The sequence below is a fragment of the Oryza brachyantha genome, chromosome 2 (genome assembly GCF_000231095.2).
Source record: "Oryza brachyantha chromosome 2, ObraRS2, whole genome shotgun sequence".
Classification (NCBI taxonomy): Eukaryota; Viridiplantae; Streptophyta; class Magnoliopsida; order Poales; family Poaceae; genus Oryza; species Oryza brachyantha.
Window position 1 is genome coordinate 4094749 of NC_023164.2, and position 20711 is coordinate 4115459.

General features: G+C 38.7%; 1 protein-coding gene across 1 annotated transcript; it reads right to left on the reverse strand.

Annotated features, from left to right (window-relative positions):
* Positions 1 to 6522: 6522 nt before the first annotated feature.
* Positions 6523 to 13031, reverse strand: LOC102718340 (outer envelope protein 80, chloroplastic). Its single transcript, XM_006648357.3, has 16 exons — positions 12426 to 13031; positions 12234 to 12327; positions 11556 to 11638; positions 10889 to 10986; positions 10707 to 10776; positions 10164 to 10257; positions 9995 to 10076; positions 9764 to 9799; positions 9297 to 9450; positions 9052 to 9195; positions 8689 to 8759; positions 8481 to 8559; positions 8284 to 8399; positions 8009 to 8156; positions 7279 to 7348; positions 6523 to 6973 (listed from the first exon to the last, which is right to left on the reverse strand). The coding sequence occupies exons 1-16, from the start codon at positions 12900 to 12902 to the stop codon at positions 6819 to 6821; spliced, it is 1971 nt and encodes a 656-aa protein (XP_006648420.2). The 5' UTR covers positions 12903 to 13031; the 3' UTR covers positions 6523 to 6818.
* Between the last annotated feature and the right edge of the window lie 7680 nt (positions 13032 to 20711).

A 20711-nucleotide genomic window follows, 5' to 3' on the forward strand; every position in this document is an offset into this window, starting at 1 on the left:
AATTTTAGAGTGAATTATCAAAAAAATTAGATTGCTAGATAAAGTATGAGCTAAATTTTTGGTGTAAAATTAATTGGATACTTCTATATACTAATCAGGGACAGATCTAGGATATGAAGTTTGGAGAGACTTGCTACATTCTTTCTCCAGCCCCTCTCTTCTTCCCTTCCCCTCTCCCTCATTTTCTATAAGAGATCCAGCCCCTAATACTAATTGTTTTTTTATGAGCCTATCTACGGCTACTTAGCTACTAAAAGTAGTATACGATAGATTTAACCTAAAAGTTACTACCACAATATCATTAACTTATTAGATTCTATAAACAAGTATTCTAACATAAATAGTGGTAAAATCACACCTCAAACATTATAAAAAGTCAAGTGATGGTAATTTTTAGCCGGAAGAAGTACTAAGTAGCATCATCTCTGTGCATATCTAGCGCATGATAATTACCAAAGCACAAAGTTAAAATACAATATAAAATTGCATGGGAGATAATGCTTATTTAAAAAAAAACTAGACCAACGGGTTAAGATGACCCTCCATTAATTCAAGAAATTAAACACGCCCTCCCAGTCCACCAGACCACCACCCCTTCCTTTCCCAAACACCTCACACGATCTTATACCCTGGCCTCAATCTTACATGAAAAATCTATGTGAACCTCATTTCAGCCTAGGTTGGTTGCCCCACAAATGGAAGCTCTACTATCATGCTACAAATGCAGTTTTTTTTCTCCTATGGATTGCATAAAGGAACACATATATAACCAGTGCAATGATGAAAAGAAATGTAAAAATTTGCCAATTGAATTTCTACAATTCAAAACTGACCACAGCTCAAAACAGGTCCATCCAATCATCACCTACCTATACAAGTGAGAAAATCCAATTATTTTCCTTTTCTCGAACAGCTCACATGCATACATTTACTTATCTCTGGCACATAATTACTTGCCATATGTACAATTCTGTAAATTTCTAAGGTTTTTTTTATCATTTTTGAAAAATATCTTGAACTACTAAAATTTTAGTGCACAATTATATATGGTATCTTCTCAAGATACTAAAATTTTATATAAAAAAATAATATCTCGAGATATTTTCTAAGACGGTAAAAAAGCTCAAATTCCTGCTACTAACCTCTATATACTATTCACCATATATAGCCCCAACAACCAATAATCAAACACCTACAAGGTCACACAACAAAATGGACCTGCAGCCAGGCCCCCACTGTGTTGCACAGCTAGCTATATCAGCAGTGGATCGAGTATAGCTCAATGTTCAACTGGAGTGGACACGGCTTGATTGATTAATTGAAACCAAATGCCAAACAGTAGCAGCATTCATGGTCCTGTGCTTGCTTTCTCCCCAGCTTAATTAATTCCATGAATTAATTACTGTAGGGGTCATCGCAACCCTTTGCAACTCCCAACTGACAGCACTTAGGTTCAAAGGTATGACTAAGTATAATAGCAGGCTATAAGCTGGCTATATGCTTATGTGGAGGAGAGAGTGGATGAGAGAGAGTGTAAGCAGACTGTTAACTTGTAGCTAGCTTGGGCACAGGAACCAAAAAACTATGTGAGAGTGACATGTGGGTCCTAAATTAATGATAAAGAGCTAACTAGTATATGAGTGGACTAAGAGAAGACTATAAAAAGTCTTATAGCCAACTTGTTGGCTATATTATTAGCCTTGCTCTATGGATGGAATAGATCAACAGTGGAGACATAACTGATATACAGTAACAGTAGTCCGTGAATTTTTTATTTTTTAAACTTTTTTAATAAATAAAATTACTAAATCTTCGGGAAAAATATTTCCACCATATGAACCTTTTGGCCATACCCCCAACACTGGCGTGGCCAAAATGTTTAGTTTTAGAAAAATTTTGCAAGGTGGTTTTTTAATAAAATTACTTGCTAAAAAGATTATTTAATAAAAAATTTCTCTCACCGCCCAACGATATAATTAAGCATGTGATTAAGGTTAGGATAATAGGGGATTAATTGTATGATTAGTTGATCAATGGGAAAGTTAGTGAAAATGTTAAATGACGTAACTTTTTAATTGGTTGAGACGAGTACTTAGGTGAAGATGCCATTATTGAACACAGTTTAAACTCTATTATGGATGAAGTTGGAAGATTTTCTAACTTTTGTTATACCTATCTAATTATCTAATGATATAAACGATGGAGTTAACCATACAAAATTAAAACTTTATTTTAGAAATACAAGATGATCATAAACTTCTATATTGGTTAAGAACGCATGCGTAAAAGCTGAGAAAAAATATGTATAAAAAACACATCTATCTTTGATATTTCTGTACGGATTGAGTATAGCTAGCTAGCAGACGGATTGGATACATCAATATCGAACATGTCATCGATAATGAATGTTCCAAAACGACGTCATGATCACCGATCTCATTATCCCTTAGATTTTCAAAGAAGAAAATGCGTAGGAATTATGGCTAAAACCTCAAATGTCTTATCAAATAATCGTGACGATGCTATCTTGTTGGCACTTGCCCAATACTTGACGGATAGAGATAAAAGTGTGAAACTAAAATTCTTACGGAAGTGCATCGACGTATGATAAGTGTTCGCTGCTACACCAGAATTTCCTTAGGAACTTCAAACTTTGGTACATGCAAAATACTCTCTCTATCTCGTAATAAGTGTATTTTTAGAATTTAAATTTATCTCATAAATAGTGAATTTGTAGAGTACTAGTTGTCACATAAATTATCTCATATTCAAATACCTATATATTTTACTCTTATCTACCACTGGCTCCATACAATCTTCTTATCTAGTGACGGGTATTTAAGTGATTTCTTCTTATAACTAATTTGGCTCTTCAGTGCTAGTAATGCACTTATATTTAAGTTAAATTTGGGGTATGAACACAATTTTCCCTTTTATTTATTATAGCATCATTCTTTTTTTTCCTAAAAAGAAGTACTACCGTCCTCTTAACGATAAATAAACTTGGATGAGGCGCTGCGACTGAACCGTGCTTGGCCGATCCGAGGGAAACGTACCAACACAAGCAAATTCATGGTGATGACGATGATGCAGGACCAGTAGTAGTTCATCACCCCTCTATCTAACCATTGTCTCCATCGAATCCTCCACCTTACCGACTCGTAGAAAAAAAAAACTATTTCAAAAGATGAACTTAAGACACTCAGCTATCTAGATTTAATTTTAGAAATTGATTATTTTTTATGGAGGTATAAGTCTTTAATGAATCAGCACTCCACTGTGTCGGTACATGGTACCAGCGGTATTTCTTCCGTTTTAAAATATAACTATTTTTAAAATTTAAATCATGTCTAATAATATAAATACTTATAGCATTATTTACCGCATTATTTATCTCATCAATCTTTTTTAACTTAAAATTCTTTCTACTTTACCTTAACTATCGGTACACATCATTATTCCTTATTTATTATGGGCACTATAGTCATTTCATATTAATCTTTAAGTCATGCTAAACAAAATATAGATGTTTATATTCTTGAACATGAGTACTAGTTCACTGTACTACACAGAGGCCTTGTTCAGTTTGTAAACTTTTTTTTAAAACATCATATCGGATATACGGACATACATTTGAAGTATTAAACGTAGCCAAATTATAAAATAAATTACAGATTCTGTCAAGAAACCGCGAGACAAATCTTTTGAGCCTAATTAATCCGTCATTAGCACATGTAGGTTACTGTAGCACTTATGGCTAATCACGTACTAATTAGGCTCAAAAGATTCGTCTCACGATTTTTTCCATAACTATGTAATTAGTTTTAATATTCATATATATTTAATGCTTCATTTAGATGTCCGAAAATTTGATGCGGTATTTTTGGGAAATTTTTTTGGAAACTAACCAGGGCGTGATGCATATCAACACACACGTCACAGCGGACACAAAGATACCCAGCTTGACAACGAGAGCTTCTCTGGATGGATGACAAAGCTGCTTTCCCCGTTTCCTTTTGTAGGAGCCTACTCGTATGCTGCATCATATCACCCACAGCAGCAGTACGAGATACCCAGCATGTAGTACTGGTTTCTAGCCAGCTTTTCGATGCCAATCTTTCATACGAAAGATCATGGTTCATGCATCGGTGATGTGGCGCTGATGCTCTCTGTCCTGATGGACAGATAAGTGCAACAGTGTCCGGAAAAGATGTGTTGTGATCATCCTGATATTGCATTAATCATGTAGGGGATGCATCATGGGTATTACAATTTTTAGTACACACAACAAGGATAAAAGTATTAGATTTTTCGATTCTTGCGTTGCAGCTAAAATATAATAGATTTAGATATAAGACTACGTACATGTGTGGAACCATGGGTAGAGGGGGCTAAAATTCCCCTTCTTCGGCGTCGAGGCAAAGTTCTAACCCCTCTTTCCACTGACTTATGGCAGAATTTTTTTCTGTAATTTTTCATGGCGTCTGTTAGTTGGTATATACGCACACGGTGTGTTCCCAATCATCTGCTCCCTCTATCCTAAAATATATTCTTCCGTTCCAAAATATTTGATTACTAGACTAATATTAGATAAATTAGTACTCAAATCTAATGTCATCCATGGCCCTTGTCTACCATTTTGGCGATGAAAAGATATGTAATAATTGTGTATGCCTCTATTTACTATGGATTATTTTTTCCAATTCCCAAGACAGTAACTTATTTTGAGATAAAAGTTTTGGCCAAAATGATCCATTATTTTAGGATGGAGGAAGAAGCAACCTTAACTACAAATATTGTTATATTTTTGTTAAGGAGTGAGTAGCAACTTTGGCTTCTTGCCATATTTCACTTTAATTTTCTTGGAAACCATCAGCTAACTAAGCAACGTAGTGCCATTATTGACATTATGAAGTGTTCGAATGTAAGAATTTGGTTTGCGTTTCCTCTTTCCAGTAACCATGGAGCAAACCTAGCTAGTTACCATATTTGGTGCGATAATTAAATTTTAGTAAGAAACATAGGATTAGGATGCAACTAACATTTGATTTTTCTAGTTTGTTGTGTTAGTATCTGTTTTAAAACGTGTTATCCCCAATTACTCTTATGGCGGAATATTATCTAACTTTTTTGACATTATCATGAAGGTGGTAGATTCTTGTACTTAGCAATGTTTTATCTTATACGTGCAGGATTCATGCAGACGCATGCCATGTATGGTTCACAAGAATGTAGGATTCTGGAGTGACTCTGAAATCTGCTGCAAAACAGCAGTAGAGGTTAGCATGAACAAACAGCAGCAGAAGCATCCATCCATGTTGTCCTGAGATGACTCCAGTGGAGATTGATCTGCAAGAAACCTCATGATCACAAATGCGAAAAAAAAAACATCTATTGATCGGTCCGCTGCATCACTGGAGATGATAAACCCAGATTGGTCTCCTACTCCCATCATGGACTGATCAGACACTGTCAATGGGTGGCTGCATCTGGCTTGTCAGCTTATATTTGCATGCCATATCATGCATGCATGAATCCCAGAAGAAGAAAAGGTCTCCTGGGTCTTTGATTATTAGCATGGCCAGCCTGCTGATGGTTGCCTGTGAAATGATGGCTAACCTGCAGCATGCAGGCAATGCATTGCAAGATGACTTGCTTGATTATAAAAGCCAAACTCTATGGCAGGGAGGTAGGGGTAATCTGGGACCAAATGAAAACATGCATCAGCAAAATGATTAAATTAGAGGAGTGTGCAGAAGGACAGCTGGATTGCTGCAAGAATTTGGAGATCAAAAATAAATAATTTGACAGAATGTGTGCAGATGTTGGTCTGGAAAAATTGTCCCTCCATTATAATGCCGGACATATGCATCATGCGATATATCGATATGCTACATCTATAGCATCTGGCAGTAGCACATGGATGATATGGAGCAGAGTAACAATAAGTTGAATTCCTGAACCGAAAACAGCACAAATATTAAAAAAAGGGAAAACGATTTTGTAACTTTTTGTCGACATAGTAACCTTAACTGTAAAAAATGAATGAGAATTACACAAGCACAAATTATTGTCCAGAAATTTGTACCCCAGGATTCTACTGATTATATCTTAATATGAAAGGATACCTTATAATTAAAGGCCAAATGCATGGCCAGACACTGCTTGTACGTACCTGCTATCATGACCCCATTGCATGGATGGAAGATTCCGTGAGTACTCCTCAATCCAGCTTTATTGGTTTAGTAAGCTCTCTTTCATCTTGAGATATGGGGAAATCTGATGAATGATACAACTTCTCATGTCACATAATGCAGGCTCATGAGCGTGGACACGGGTCCTGGACTGACTGTCAGGGGCAGCTTTTATTTGGATCAAGTTTGTAATGTCATCAGACAGATAATGATATCTTGAAATACCCAACTATGCTGTTTAAGCTGAATGGCAGAGGCTCAGATTACTCAAGCTGGCATTATAATACAAATGGTGACAGGCTGATACAAGTCCAAAATTCTGCACTACGACAACAACAAAACTTGTTTAAATTATCTCAGGGACCTTCACCCAACCATGAGTCATGAGTAATTACCAGCTGGGATCATTTTTTTCTCAGTTTCAAGAGCATCTACATGAAGAGGGGAGGATTGAAAAAATTGTACAAATATGTTACAATAAGGGAATCTGGACAAATTGTACAAAATTTGCTTTGGAAAAGGCTTTTATATATTAATACCGCAAAGAAATGGATGTAATGGTACTATCTCCTAACAGCAGCTAATCAAATGAAGGATCACGCCACAAACAAAACAAAACTCAGGTTAATTTCTGTAGCCAACCCCAAAATGAAATCGCCTTGCTTGTTTATCATTGAAAGCATACTCAAGACGCAAAGGTCCCAGTGGGGAGTCCACACGGACACCAACACCGTAGCCATAACCACTTCCTGGCTTTCCACGAGCTCCGGCTGGGTCACCTAAACAACCAATCAACAAACATGGCCTAAATGAGATCTGGGTTTAGCATAAAACATGCTATCTCTGTAAATCTGAAACCATGTCAAAATTGTTCCAGGGAACTAGATCTCATCAATAGATTAGAATAACATGCAAAAGCATTAACTTTCCTAATTATAAGTACTATTTGTGTTTTCAAACTAATACGAAGCTTAACAAATTAAAGATCTACTGACTACTGGTGACAGGACTGCGCTGCTTTAGGACCAAATGGTATAGAAGTGGACCAAAAATTCCTGAACATGTAAAATGTGAGCAGGCTTACCAGGAACTTTGGGACCAGAACTAAGATCGCTGCCATAGTCACCAAACACCACACCTTCCAATGGCCCAAACTACACAGGAGAGATAGATAGAGTACTGTAATTAATCGAAATGACATATAAAAGTTGCCCTTTATGCATGAGATTATAGTGGCACTGCAGCAAGCAATCTGCACTTGTCATCATGACAAGAGTAACTTTTAAATTGTCATTTAATAAACTCTTTAGCATACACAAAAAATTTAAGACCGTCCCTAAAAATGCACAGAGTACAGATAGGCTTGGTATCTTCATTAGGAATTCATCTTTGTGTAGCACAGGTTAGGAACAAACTGATTTGACATGTATAATTCTTCACACTAATCTGATGAAAGCGCTGGGTTACCTGTCTAAAGCAAGGAAAAAACAGCTGGTAGAGTGATACAGCTCATGACATATTTGGCATAGACACAACTATTTGCCGTTTTGTGTATTTGATAGTTTGATCAGCAAGTTAAATATATATTTTAAATACATCCAATACATTTTACTAGTTTTACCAAGTTGCAAACTAATTTCACCCAAACACTAGCATTTTCAGTTTTCTTACTTGCATGTATATCCATGTTGTCAACTAGGTATTTATGGGTAAAAACATGTAGTTGTATGTAATGTATATTCACTGTACTGGTGCTTCAGGTTGTATTCCAGTAAAGGCCAATCAATATTCCATAAAAAAGAGGCAAAGCCTACCATGCGGCAAGAGATTTCTCCACTACCAACAGCATATGAGCGGCCAGAACCAACAGCACCTTCTTCATATCCTCTTACACTATTTGTCCCACCAATTGCAAATGCTTCATGAGGTGAAAAGTTTCCCTCTACATGACCTCCCGAAGCACTAAAGCACATAAAAAGAGTGATACGAAATGAGTAACAAAACCCGTGCAACTTGCTATGCAAAATATTAAGACCAAGCTCATGTATGCTCAAGATCCATTAATGATGACATATGCACTAACACAAACCTTAAAAGAAGTCGAGCAGGGCCAATTTCATATCCCTGCCTCAAACGTGCTGTCACTCTGTTAAAACTGAGCCACTCAGGAAGAACAGGAAGACCTTGTTCAATGTTGAAAACGAACTGGCAGCAGGAAGAACAGTAGGTGATAAGAGATTTTAACAATAAATTAGACGGTGGGGACGGAATAGGAGAAACACTAACCATTGTTGAGCTACGATCTCCAGAGTCTGTATAAACACTTTCAAGCTTAGCTAGTAGTGTGTCATCATAAGCATTTCCACTGTATTGCCATGACAAGTACATCAGATTTCATGTATTAACTTGATTTCACAATTGAATTCATGATAGGTTGAACGCACAAATATTTATGGTGCAAAGTTAAGGTAAATGAAGCATTGAGATTCAAGACCTGGCAGTTAACTGGCTGTTATAGAAATCTCTGATGATAGGATTGCCTTTGTCATCACGAGCACCAGCATGCTGCATAGAGTGTCAATACTCAGTAGAATGCAATTCAGCTAATTTTCTCATTTCATGAAAGAGAGATAGCAAAGGGAACAGCAGATGGTTAACAGGAACCAAATCAACAGTGCCTAGTTCACTTGATTTTTTACACCATTACTGTACAAACTGTGCGCATATATCTTTTTTTTTTGTCCTTAACCTAAGGTAGTATTAATGTAAGAAGATTATGTCCAGTCTGGGTCTTCTCTCCAGGACAAGTACAGAGGAAGGGTTACTTGATTATTCTGGCATACAATTCACTTGTTACCTGAAATATTAATCCAAGTGTGCCACTCCATTTAGGTCTGAATGGTCGGCTGTATTCAATGCCGGCAGTAACTCGTCCGATTGTAATGGGCCCATGGTCAGGATGGTCCCCGCCATGGATAAGTGTTCCAGGAGTCCTAGAGTTCTGGCAAAGAAAATAATTATAAGAGCATATCAATGATTATCGGCTGAAGTAACTATGGAGGGTTGAAGATGGTATCGTATTTGACTATTAGTCATAGTTACCTGCACCATGATAGTTCTGGAGGTCCTCTTATTGTCACCATCAATCCAAGGATCAGTATAGTTCAAGCGAAATATAGAATCTATTTGCCCCCTCTCCAGTGAGAGATTCAGCTTCTTGTTCCTCCCAAAAACATTCCGATGAGAATAAGCAAAACTGTTTTTCCAGTGCAGGAAAAAAAATTAGGCATGTGCAACTCCAGTTTGAGAACAAACTATCAGGATATTAACTGATCCATTTAGAGCAATATATAATTCTTCGAAGCTTAGCATCCAGAATGCTTCCTACAAGTTTAAGAAATCTGATTTCTAACAAATCACAATCCCAACATTGCATAGATAAAAAGTTGTATTCAAAACTTCCAGCAGAATCAAGATAACTTTGACCTTGTGTTAATAGTACGATAAAAAAACCATAATAGCTTAAGGCATAAATATAGAAGAGTGGAACTATGGAAGAATCTACTGACCTGCCAATAAGCCCAGAAAGTGGTCCGTTTGTTATCCTGCAGAAAACACAGCATGCCATCAGGACAAAAACTGATGTTTATTCAAAATTTGGATGTAAATTTGCAGACATTTTGCATGTCGTCTTTGAGATATAGTAAATCTAAAACTTTCAGAACCATGCAAATAAGAAACAGATTTTGTGAAAGCATATATTTTACTTAATTGAGTCAATCAGCAAGACTTGTACTCACCCGCTTGAAATGCCACCACCGGCAGAGAAACCACCTGACGGTCGTTCAACAAGATTCATGACAAGATCAACTTTATTTGAATCTGCAGAAGACCATAAGTAAGAACATAGGCGCTAATGAGAGAAATATCCAATTTAAAAAACAGGGTGAACCAATAACTAAGCATTACCTCCAACTGGCTGAGGAATTATTGTAACATCCTCCATGATTCCCATAGTAAGGATTGTTTCAACATCCCTTTTCACTTGTGCTCTATTGTAAGCCTGTTTTCATCATTAGAAGTTTAGACAGATAGACAGATAATATGGCAAATTCTATACATAAATGCTCTCGAAGTTCAATGGATAAGCTCTAACACTGGTTGTAAAAACAGTTTTTACAATTATAGTCAGCATTTACAATGCAATTTCAACATAACACCAAAGCAATGCTTAAATGCACAGCATACAATCAAGTATGAAATGGAGACAGTTACTGAAATCATCTCTCATGATAACTTGTGCACTCTGGCTATAATTGATACAAATACCATCAATAGTGACATAGAGCTTCTAAAGTAGGTATGAAAAGGTTCTTAAAGGTATATCACGTGAAAATTCGTATATTGTGGACATAACTGATGTCCATATTTGTAAATATTATTGTAGCTGCATTGTGGTCGTAAAGTAGACAAACAAAATTGTGGTAAAGGGACTTCTGAAAATGCTCTGACCTGACCCTTCTTGGTGGTAAGCTGACGGAGTATTGTCTCTGGTTGTGTCTTCCCAACAGTAGGTTCCCCACTGATGGAAAGAAATAGGAAGAGATGGAAGATAAGAAAGATCAGAATATCACATCGAAAACAATACGGTAACCAGTGAAGCGAATCTCACTAAATCAGGCTATGGTTCTCACGTTCTTCTATCCAGAAATCGAATGTTGATATTATTAACCTCAGCTTCAGAAACTTGTAACCTCAGAATCCCTCCAGAAAGAATCTCAGCATATGAAACCTGATAACAAATCAATAGAGTTTATTGATGTATTTATCATTAGCAATCAAAACACCCTTCTATTGTTAGAACTGCAAAAGAAATCTGCATGTTTTGATGTAAAATCATGAATACCAGTGATTTTGGTCAATCAAACTAATCAATGGGTTGCTAACTACCGCACATTCACATTACCCCACATCATATTTCTAATCCTGTTAGGACTAAGAATTTAAGTGCCACATATAGTGGGAAAAATGATTTAAACAAAAGATTCAAATTTCTAGTTTACATACAAGCAGTAAGAAATAACAGAGGAATACAGTATGATGTTGTATGCCCCACCTATTTGATATCAGTGATATACATGCAAATAGCTTGCAGGTCAGACAATGTGGATAGCAACAAACCGACTACTATTGTTGTAGGCATCTAAAGTTTATAGTTACAAAGAATGTATTGTAAATCAAATGGGCACCAGAAGCCTGTTTACAGCAATGCTCTGACCTCTTAAACAAAAATGTGATATACATCAAATATAGCTTACCGCAGTAGAGCATGAGTTTTATATTGATTGTTTTCCCACTTACCAAGCCAGTTAGACCACGTTCTTGGTACCATCCATTAACAGACTTGATAACTTGATCCAAATGTCTTATATTAATTATTTTGCCTACATAATGTAATATTAAAAGGTCAAATAGGTCTCAACAGAAAATGTGACAAGCTAGAAGAAGTATGAGGGCTATAAAGAGGGAATGAGTTGTGCATTCTTTTATATAGTGAAATGATACTGCCACGATATTTTGAGGGATATAGAGAAATATAAGGTCAAAATGAACCAATAATAAGAGCAACAATGTGCAAAGTAGTAGGTTTTTGCATTATTAGTATCACATATATATGCAGCATATTTTAATCCAGTGAAATCCTAAAAGCTAGAATTCAATACCCTAACTCATTCTATCCTAAAAGCTAATACCCTAACTCATTCTATATAAACTCTTACACTAGGTCAAACATACTGGATACTAACAAATCCTATGCTTAATGCTTTGATGACTCTTTAATCAGACTTTATCATTAGAAAATACAGCAGCAATTTACATTGCTTAAAGCTTTTGACATGTACCAGTTGATATATGCATAAATGAACCAAACGTGGCTTTTCACCCTAATAGGCACAGACCCTTAACTAGGGTAATTCATAGCACATTTCACTTCACCGACAACGGCAAGCTATTTAAAATGAGTGGGGAAATGCTTACCATGGCGGTCATGAAATGCATCCTTCAGGAACTTAGATGGTAACATGTTGGCACCCTCGCAGACCAACCCATGGAAGTCCTGGTTCGGCTCCACCTAAACCAACAAAGACACAACCCAAAATGTGTAGCATTCAGTTCCAAATTTATCTGAGGGGAGGGGGAAAGGAGAACAAGAGGGGAAACAAAACTGACCTCGAACACAAGACGAATGCCGTCACGGGTGTCGACGGCGACGGGCATGCAGGAGCGGAAGAGCCCGCTCTCGACGACGCGGTGCACGTCCTCCTGCACCTCCCGCACCGTGAGCGCCGCGTTGGGGCGGCACGCGCGCAGCGCCGCGGCCGCGGCCGCCTCCAGCTCGGGCCGCTCCAGGGGCTCCCCGTCCTTCCCCCGCACCGCGACCTCGCTGATCAGCACCCGCTCCTCACCGCCTCCACCTCCCCCGTCCTTCTGCCGCCGCGGCAGCGGAATGGGCGGCGCCCCCGCCTCGGCCCGCGCCACGGGTAACCGGGGCATCAACCTGGCCACGTGGCGGGCCGCGGCATCGATGGCCCGGCCGATGTGCGCGAAGGGGAGCGCCGTGGAAAGGAGAGTCGGAGCCGGCGCCGGGTCGGCGCGGGGGAGCTTCACACCTGAGGACACGAAGCGGACTTCTCGGCGCGGCCCCATCGCGGCGGCGACTTGTGGGGGGGAGGGGCACAGGTTGGGACGTCGGTGGTCGGGTCTAGGGTTTCGGCGGCGAGGCGGTGGAGGTGGAGGGGTCGAGGGTTTCGCCCGCCATGGGCGATGCGGGGAAGGAGGAGGCGGCGGCGGTGGAAGAGGAGAAGGGAATGGTGGTGGGGACGTGACGTCATCCGCGCCGCCATCTCCACCTCCTGGGATGACGAGAGCCGTTGGATCGTCTCGGAAATCGTGTCGCTGGCGGATGCGTGGATCTGGACCGTTGGATGGTCTCGGGGTGGCAGATCCAACGGTGAGGATTAGAGGCAGGGATGGTGCGTTCTCTCGCGCATATGATCCACGTGCTGGAAATGGGAATTGGGCAATACAAAACGTACAGATTTTTAGCCCAAAATTGTGAAATTTCAACTGAAAGCCCAACAGAGCAAAATTTGCAGAGCAATTTTGGCCCAAATAATGGAGTAAAACCCATAGTTTTCGTACTGTAGGTTTTGGTGTGAAATCATCATGGTTGGGAGTTTGAGCCCATTTATAGCCCAAACTTGTTTGAATTTTTTTTGAGCATATGAAAAAATTCAACTGCATTTCAGCCCATGGTGACTTACTTTAATTTCTTCCAAAACCCTTTTGTCACTGTCACTCCTGTCTCTTGACAAAAAAAAGTCTGACTCTTTAGTATCGGTAGATAGTATTTGCCGAATGAAGAATTTCCATGGCGATAATGTTGTGTATGGTGAAGCCAAAAGTTTGGACAAAAGTACAAAGTAAAAAACATGCCAAATTTCACCGTGGTGGCTACGGTACGAATGACAATAACTACTACGAATCCAGACCTTGTGTTTGGACTTATTGGCTATTGGGCATGCCAAATTTCACCCTTTTGACAATTGGCACCATTACAGTTCGACAACGATTTGAAACATATTTACATCAAAAGCTTGGACAAAATTATTAAAAAAATATACTCATATGGATGGTTTTCCTTTCAGCAACGGAGCCAGTGACATCTTATAGGTTGGGCGACTAGATGTGTCTGCGCTAGCAATATATAATTTATTATATATATTGTAACATAAATACATAGAAACGTCGATGACGGAGCCCAGACGGACACCCGACCTGCCCATGAGTTGGCTCCGCCACTGTTTCCTTTTCCACGTGAACCTGAAACATGTTCACCTCTTACATAATTCTTAGGAAAAATATTGTTCCTGTAGCACATGGTTTGAATTGCCTGGGACATGGGATGATTTTTCATGGGAATTGGTTTTTCTTTCACAAAGTAAAGAACTTTTTGATGGGAATCAGTTAAGCCAACAGCTTTGAATATGCTGAGGATAAGAGACATTGGGGCTTTTGCCACAGCTTTGTTGGTTTTTGCCCCTATCCTCTAAAGCCATGGATAAAGGTGAAGGGGGGCAAAAGGCAAGTAGTTTTGTGGGGTGTGACTAGGAATTATGACCCTAGTGCTTGGAAGTTGTTTGCTGAAAATGATCCTTGTGATACTGTGCTATGCAAATTCTGAAGGTCACACAGCATCAAGCATTGACAAGTCTTGATAGCCTTCCCTTGAAAGGACATAAATCAAACCCTCATGCCTATGCTGATGGAGATTGTTTGGTGTCCTAGTAGGAAGATCTGTGTGCTCATCACCATCATAAATTCAAAATGTTAGGTTGAGTTTTTTATGTCTGTGTGAAGATTATAAAACCTAACAAAGATCAGAATGCTGGAAAGTATACATTACCGTCTAATATGTTCGGATTTGTGTATTTGGATACACGAAGAGGTAAAATGTTTGTTTTGGGTTTTTAGTTGTCAACCAGTTACAAATATAGGTTTGTTACCTAATATATATTTGGCATATAACCTATACTTGCTATTTATTTTGGCATGTTTTATAAATACGATCTCTATAGGTGAAACTATATGATTCCATAAGAGCATCATCAACAGCTCATCTAAATTTGGCCATCTATATCTTCATTTAGATGATCATCTAAACCAGTTTCATCCTTCATATCTCTTTGTACTCTACTAGATTATCTATATATGACATTCTCTATATTTCTTTGGAGGATGGAGAGAGATCATCTAAATATGAAGGTTCTTTCTCCTAATATGGATGACATCTAAAAATAGATGATACAATAGCCGTTCTGTTAGAGCTCAATTTGTGGTCTTCATCCTCTATTTTTAGAAAAGATGATGAGATAAATGAGTTGTTGGTGATGCTCTAATACTATTAACTTGAATCTACGAAAGACCCTATAGCCCCCAATAAGGGTTGTTTAGATGGGGCTAAACTTTTTAGCCCCATGTCACATCGGATGTTTGGATACTAATTTAAAGTATTAAATATAGACCAATAGAAAAACCAATTTTATAAATAAGGGGTAATCCGTGAGACGAATTTTTTAAGTCTAATTAATCAATAGTTAGAGTATGTTTACTGTAGCATCACATAGATTAATCATGTATTAATTAGGCTCATTAGATTCGTCTCGTGAATTAGTCCAAAATTATAAATGTGTTTTATTAATAGTCAATGTTTATTATTTATAATAAGTGTCCAATCTTTGGATAGTACATGAAGCTCAGACGCTACCAAAATTGGCATTCACGTGTATTTATGGCACTGCAAATGTTAGTTGTCCACAATTCCCACAAGTATGTACTGACGCTCTGTTTTGCGGTGGCATCGGGAGGCGCTCCCGCTTTTTGGGCGTTTTTGGTGGCCTGGCCGCACCCGCCCGCACGTCGCCGTGCGTGCCAACCCGTGCAACCAACCAACGGACGGCGCAGGCGGACAAAACCCCACAGCAGCAGCGCAAAAAGGGAAGAAGCCACAGGCCCATTTCGCTGGAACCGCGCAGGCGAGCCGCCGAGCCATTCCTCCTGCTGCTAGGGAAAAAAAGTGGAAAACGTCGCGTCGCACTCGCACCCGCACCCCGCACCTCGGTCGGTCGGTCGGTCGGTCAGCCCCACCACGCCCACGCGCGCGCGGCCGCACTGGGTGGGAGCGCTGCATGGACAGTATTTTCGTCGTCTTGCTTTAGCCCTTCCATGAACCTTATTTTAGATCTTTGAAGATTTGTAAAGGAACTAAATTTGTAAATGAACTTTCTTTTTACTCCAAAGCAAACGATACTAGCATTCGTACCCTCGCCTCTACGGATTATTAGCACGAAGAGGATCGGTACCGAGAATCTATTTGCAAAATTACTTATTTTATGCTTTGATCCATTTGATGATCCATTTGAGTGTATATGTGCAAATAGATCTATAACAACCACCTCTTTCACGCCGAACATAGGGTCGGATCAAGTATCCGAGGGGTTTTATCTATGGTAAATGAAATCGATGATTTCTTAATTGCGGCTATCGTGATAACTATGATTATCATGGTGAAAAACCATCCTTAACCACGCTCTTTAAGGCAACAGCTTCAGAGCATGGAGCAGTAAGGTAAACCCTTGTTCTAGCCATCATACCCACATTGGATCCACGTAGGAGAAGTTGAGATGAGAGGGCAAAAGAGAGAGATGAAGAAGAGGAGGGGGCTAGTGGAGGAAGAAGGTGAGCCCCCTAACCATAGGCTAGAGGGCTGAGGGTAGTGACACTACTATTGTTAGCGCCGAGAAAATGGTGTATTTATGAGTCAATTTTTTCTAAGGATTTATTTATGAAATAATTATTTTAAAAGGATCACAAGGTAAAAAATGCTGAGACGCTAAAAGTCTCGCCCTGCACCTATGTGGGATGCATGTCACTATACAACAACTATACTAATTAACACATGAGTCTATCGTCTATGGAGTGTAGGGTCTACTTGTCAACTACAGCTATCGTGCAACGGTAACAATAAGCTATCCTCATCCACATATGTGTGTGCTCGAGATTGTCACTTTAAAAAGTTCCAAATTTTAACCTAGAGTGCCTCCCTTGATGCACTATGGCTACGTTTCGTATCTCTTGGTACCAATCAAAACACCTTTATTTGTTTTTCGTACATATTTGGTAAACGGCTAAACGATGTGTTAAACTTTTATAGAAAAGTTACTTTAAAAATATATATCATCTTTTCAAGTTTTAAAGTTAATACTCATTTCATCCCAAAATTAAGTTATTTCTACCCCACCTCATTTGTCTCAAAACTGAGCTATTTTCCCACATACCTCGTCATCTCGATCAATCATAATTATTCTTTATTTAATTTTTTTAGCTACGTTCTCTTATTCTCTTAACAAACAATCATAATATCCCTTTAATCATGTGTAGTCCAGCCATGTAAGTAACCTATTATACATGTTAACCTTATAGCTAATAATTGGCTCTACTTTTAAACTCTCTAAGATACTTTCCAAATTATACCTACCTTGGATGGATTTTGACCCATTCTAGATTTATATAAATCTAGATAAAGAGTATGTCCAGAATTTTAGTCCTATAATATGTCAAATTCCATTATAGATAGCAATATTTTTGAACGGAGGAAGTAGCGCATAGTCCTATACTGGTTTACTGCTATCGCATGGTAATGCCAATCATTTTTCTCATGATGCTAGAGCCAACTCCAATATCCAACGTTGTCGATTTTTTTTTACTTTGGAGATTATTCATAATTATCTTCTTGAGATTATCCATAATTAAGCATCTAGAGATCTCCGGCCCCTCCAATTTTGTACCATCACCACCTTTCCTTTTACATAAGGCATCACCACTTCTTGAAGAGGTGTTATGCTTATTGTGCTTATCATCATATGATATGACTGGACACCACACCTATACTTGTGTAGGCCATTGTAGAATGTGGGGGATAAAAAGAATGAGCTTTTGTTAAGCACACTCGTTCTCATCTACATGAAAATTTGTACGAATGTGTCAATTTTTATGTGGTGCTGGTGCATGTTGACATGGCCAAAGCAGTGGAGCAGCACATCAACAAGCCATGTTTTATTTTTTTTTGTAAGAAATACTTTGTTTGATGAAATAATCTATTTTTATGTTGGCTGTTAAATTGTTATTATTTCTAAATTTCCCTTCTATTTATTACTATTGCTTCATTTTTTTCACAGTTTATCGAGTGTACCTCGATGATCATACTCCCTTTGTTTTCTAACCTGTGACGCCTTTAACTATTAAACATTTGTTTGGCCATTTATCTTATTCATTTTTTACTACGAAGTAATATGCAAAATTATAAGTCATGTATAAAGTTTCTACGATAATAAAACAAACTAAAATAAAATAAATACCAATTATGTAAATTATTTTGAACTAGCAAAATATACACTATGAGAATATATTTCAAAATATCATAGATTTTTTGATCGACTATGATCACATCATTTGTTTGAACCAAATACAAATTATTTCATAATATCAGAAAAACACAAGAGCTAATTAATATATATATATATAGAAAGCAATACAGTGACAGATTCACTGCCACCACCCACTACCACTAGAGACATTTAAAGTAGAGTAAAGTGCATCAGAGGTCCTTAAACTTGTGTGCATGTGTCATCTAGGTACCTCTTAAAATGCATTTTTGGGTCCCCAAACTTGTTTGGAGGTGTCATATAGGTTCAAACGGGCTCCGACCCGCTCCATCCGCTACCGTAGCATGCCACGGTGATGCCTACATGTTGGTGGGGCTATGTGTATCCCACATGTCAGTATCTCTCTCCTTATTCTTTTCTCTCCCTTTTTGTAGGCACCACCGTGGCATGCCACGTCAGCGATTGAAGTGGGTCAGAGCCCATTTGGACCTATATGACACCTCCGGACAAGTTCGGAGACTCAAAAATACATTTTGAGAGTTCATGGACCTAAATGACACATGCACACAAGTTTAGAGACCGTTGGTGCACTTCACTCTTTAAAGTAATAGCACATTGTCCGTGCGTTGCAACGAGATTTAATTTAAAAAATATCATAACATGTTATTAATATTATTTTTTGTATATGTCATATCTTAATTGTTGCATATATGTGTTATTGACATGTGGGTCTATTAATCTAACGATTCTTTTCTTCTCATAATGTCACGCCTAGAAATTCCTCACACGAATTTCTGAACTTAATTGTGTATTAAAATCCCTGTCCAGGACTAGCCAGGGTACACAAAAAGACAATGTTGATTACATAACCATCGTTCTTAGAAACAACTGAAAATAACACTTATTCTAACGAAAATGCAGCGAAAAGAAAGGTAGACTAGCTCAAGCGGGTACGGCTCCAGTCCACAGGCAAAGCTTCGACGGCAGACCAGCTCATTCCTGAGAGTCACCTCCATCGAATTCCACTTCTAACTTTGGAGGAAGAAATTGGGCAAGGCTGAATACAAACCACCGTACTCAACAAGTAGCACGGAAAAGAGGGTAATAAATGATGCATAAGGATCATCAAGGACATGCTAGGGTTAGTTGCAATAAAGCAGCATTTAAAATAAAAAAACAGAGATTAAACTGAATAAAGGTAATTAAATACATTAAAGGATAAGTAAATAACAGTTGTAAAATACCACAACACTGTCCAACGTTATACCACGTTGCGACATGCCCAACCACTACTCAACGTTACACCATATTGCAGTAGTCCCAAGTGAAAACCAGTTTACCCAGGTCATTAAAGGTATACTAATCACAGTGAAGCTGGGAGTCTGCCCGTAACCGTGGACACGACTATTCGAATAGATTATACTCTGATCAGAGGTGTACTACTGTACCCACAAGACACGACTCCACTACACTTGAACGTGCGCCGACATACCACCATGGCATACCGAAAAGGAGACCGTGATAGGACCCGTCGCATAACTCTCCCTATTTAATCGCACCGCACTTCAGGTTTCACCCCCTCCTTTACACCAAGTCGGGCAGTCCCCTCTTGTGCCTTGGTAGATCCGAAAGCAGCAGAGGCTTTCGTTACACCACGATTGTCCGTCCATACTCCATCACGCCTACCCTTGTCTTGGTACGTTAAATAGTTCGAAGCCATGCTCCAGATCCCACCTTACCCATTCGGCATGTGGTTAGCACTTAATTACTTCCAGGGTTTCCCGTGAACCGGTCCTTAATTGCCATGTGTGCGACTCTCAAAACCATGCACCCACAGCCCATCATTATCAATATTTTAGTTGTCATTAACCCGTACCGGGTAATGAATCATTATTACAACTATTCTGAGCTAAACATGATTATTAAATGATCTCATGAGCTACTTGATCTAAGCACGACTAAGCATTAATCTAGGCCTAACTCTAGTCAAGTTACCCCTGGTCTAGCATGAATAAAGCTGGATAATCAACAGCATAATAATAATGATTACCCGAGAAATAAATACAGTAAATACTTTAATTAAAACAATGCATATTTGAATAAATAAAGCGGGGAATTTGCAATAATAGGTTCAATATGATCAAAGATGAGTGGCACTTGCCTTGCTCTGGCCCCTGGGGTACTTCGGCGACGATCTCGAAGTAAACCGACTCTTCGGTGGGGTCCGAATCTAAGCGACAAAACACAAAAATAAATAAAACAGGCACAAACTCTACTGAAACAGTAAAAGAAAGTATTTTTAATGGATTCTTGACAATTTTATGAATTTAATAAAATTTAGATGGACCTAAACGGAGACTAGACGAATTAGATATAAATTTTACAAGTTTTCTGGGTTTTTTAGCTAAACAGAAAAATCTTAAATCAATTATTGCGTAATTAATAGGGCTGCTGACGTCAGCGAGGAGAGAGGGAGGGCGGCGCCTCGGTTGACAGGTGGGGGCCACCTGTC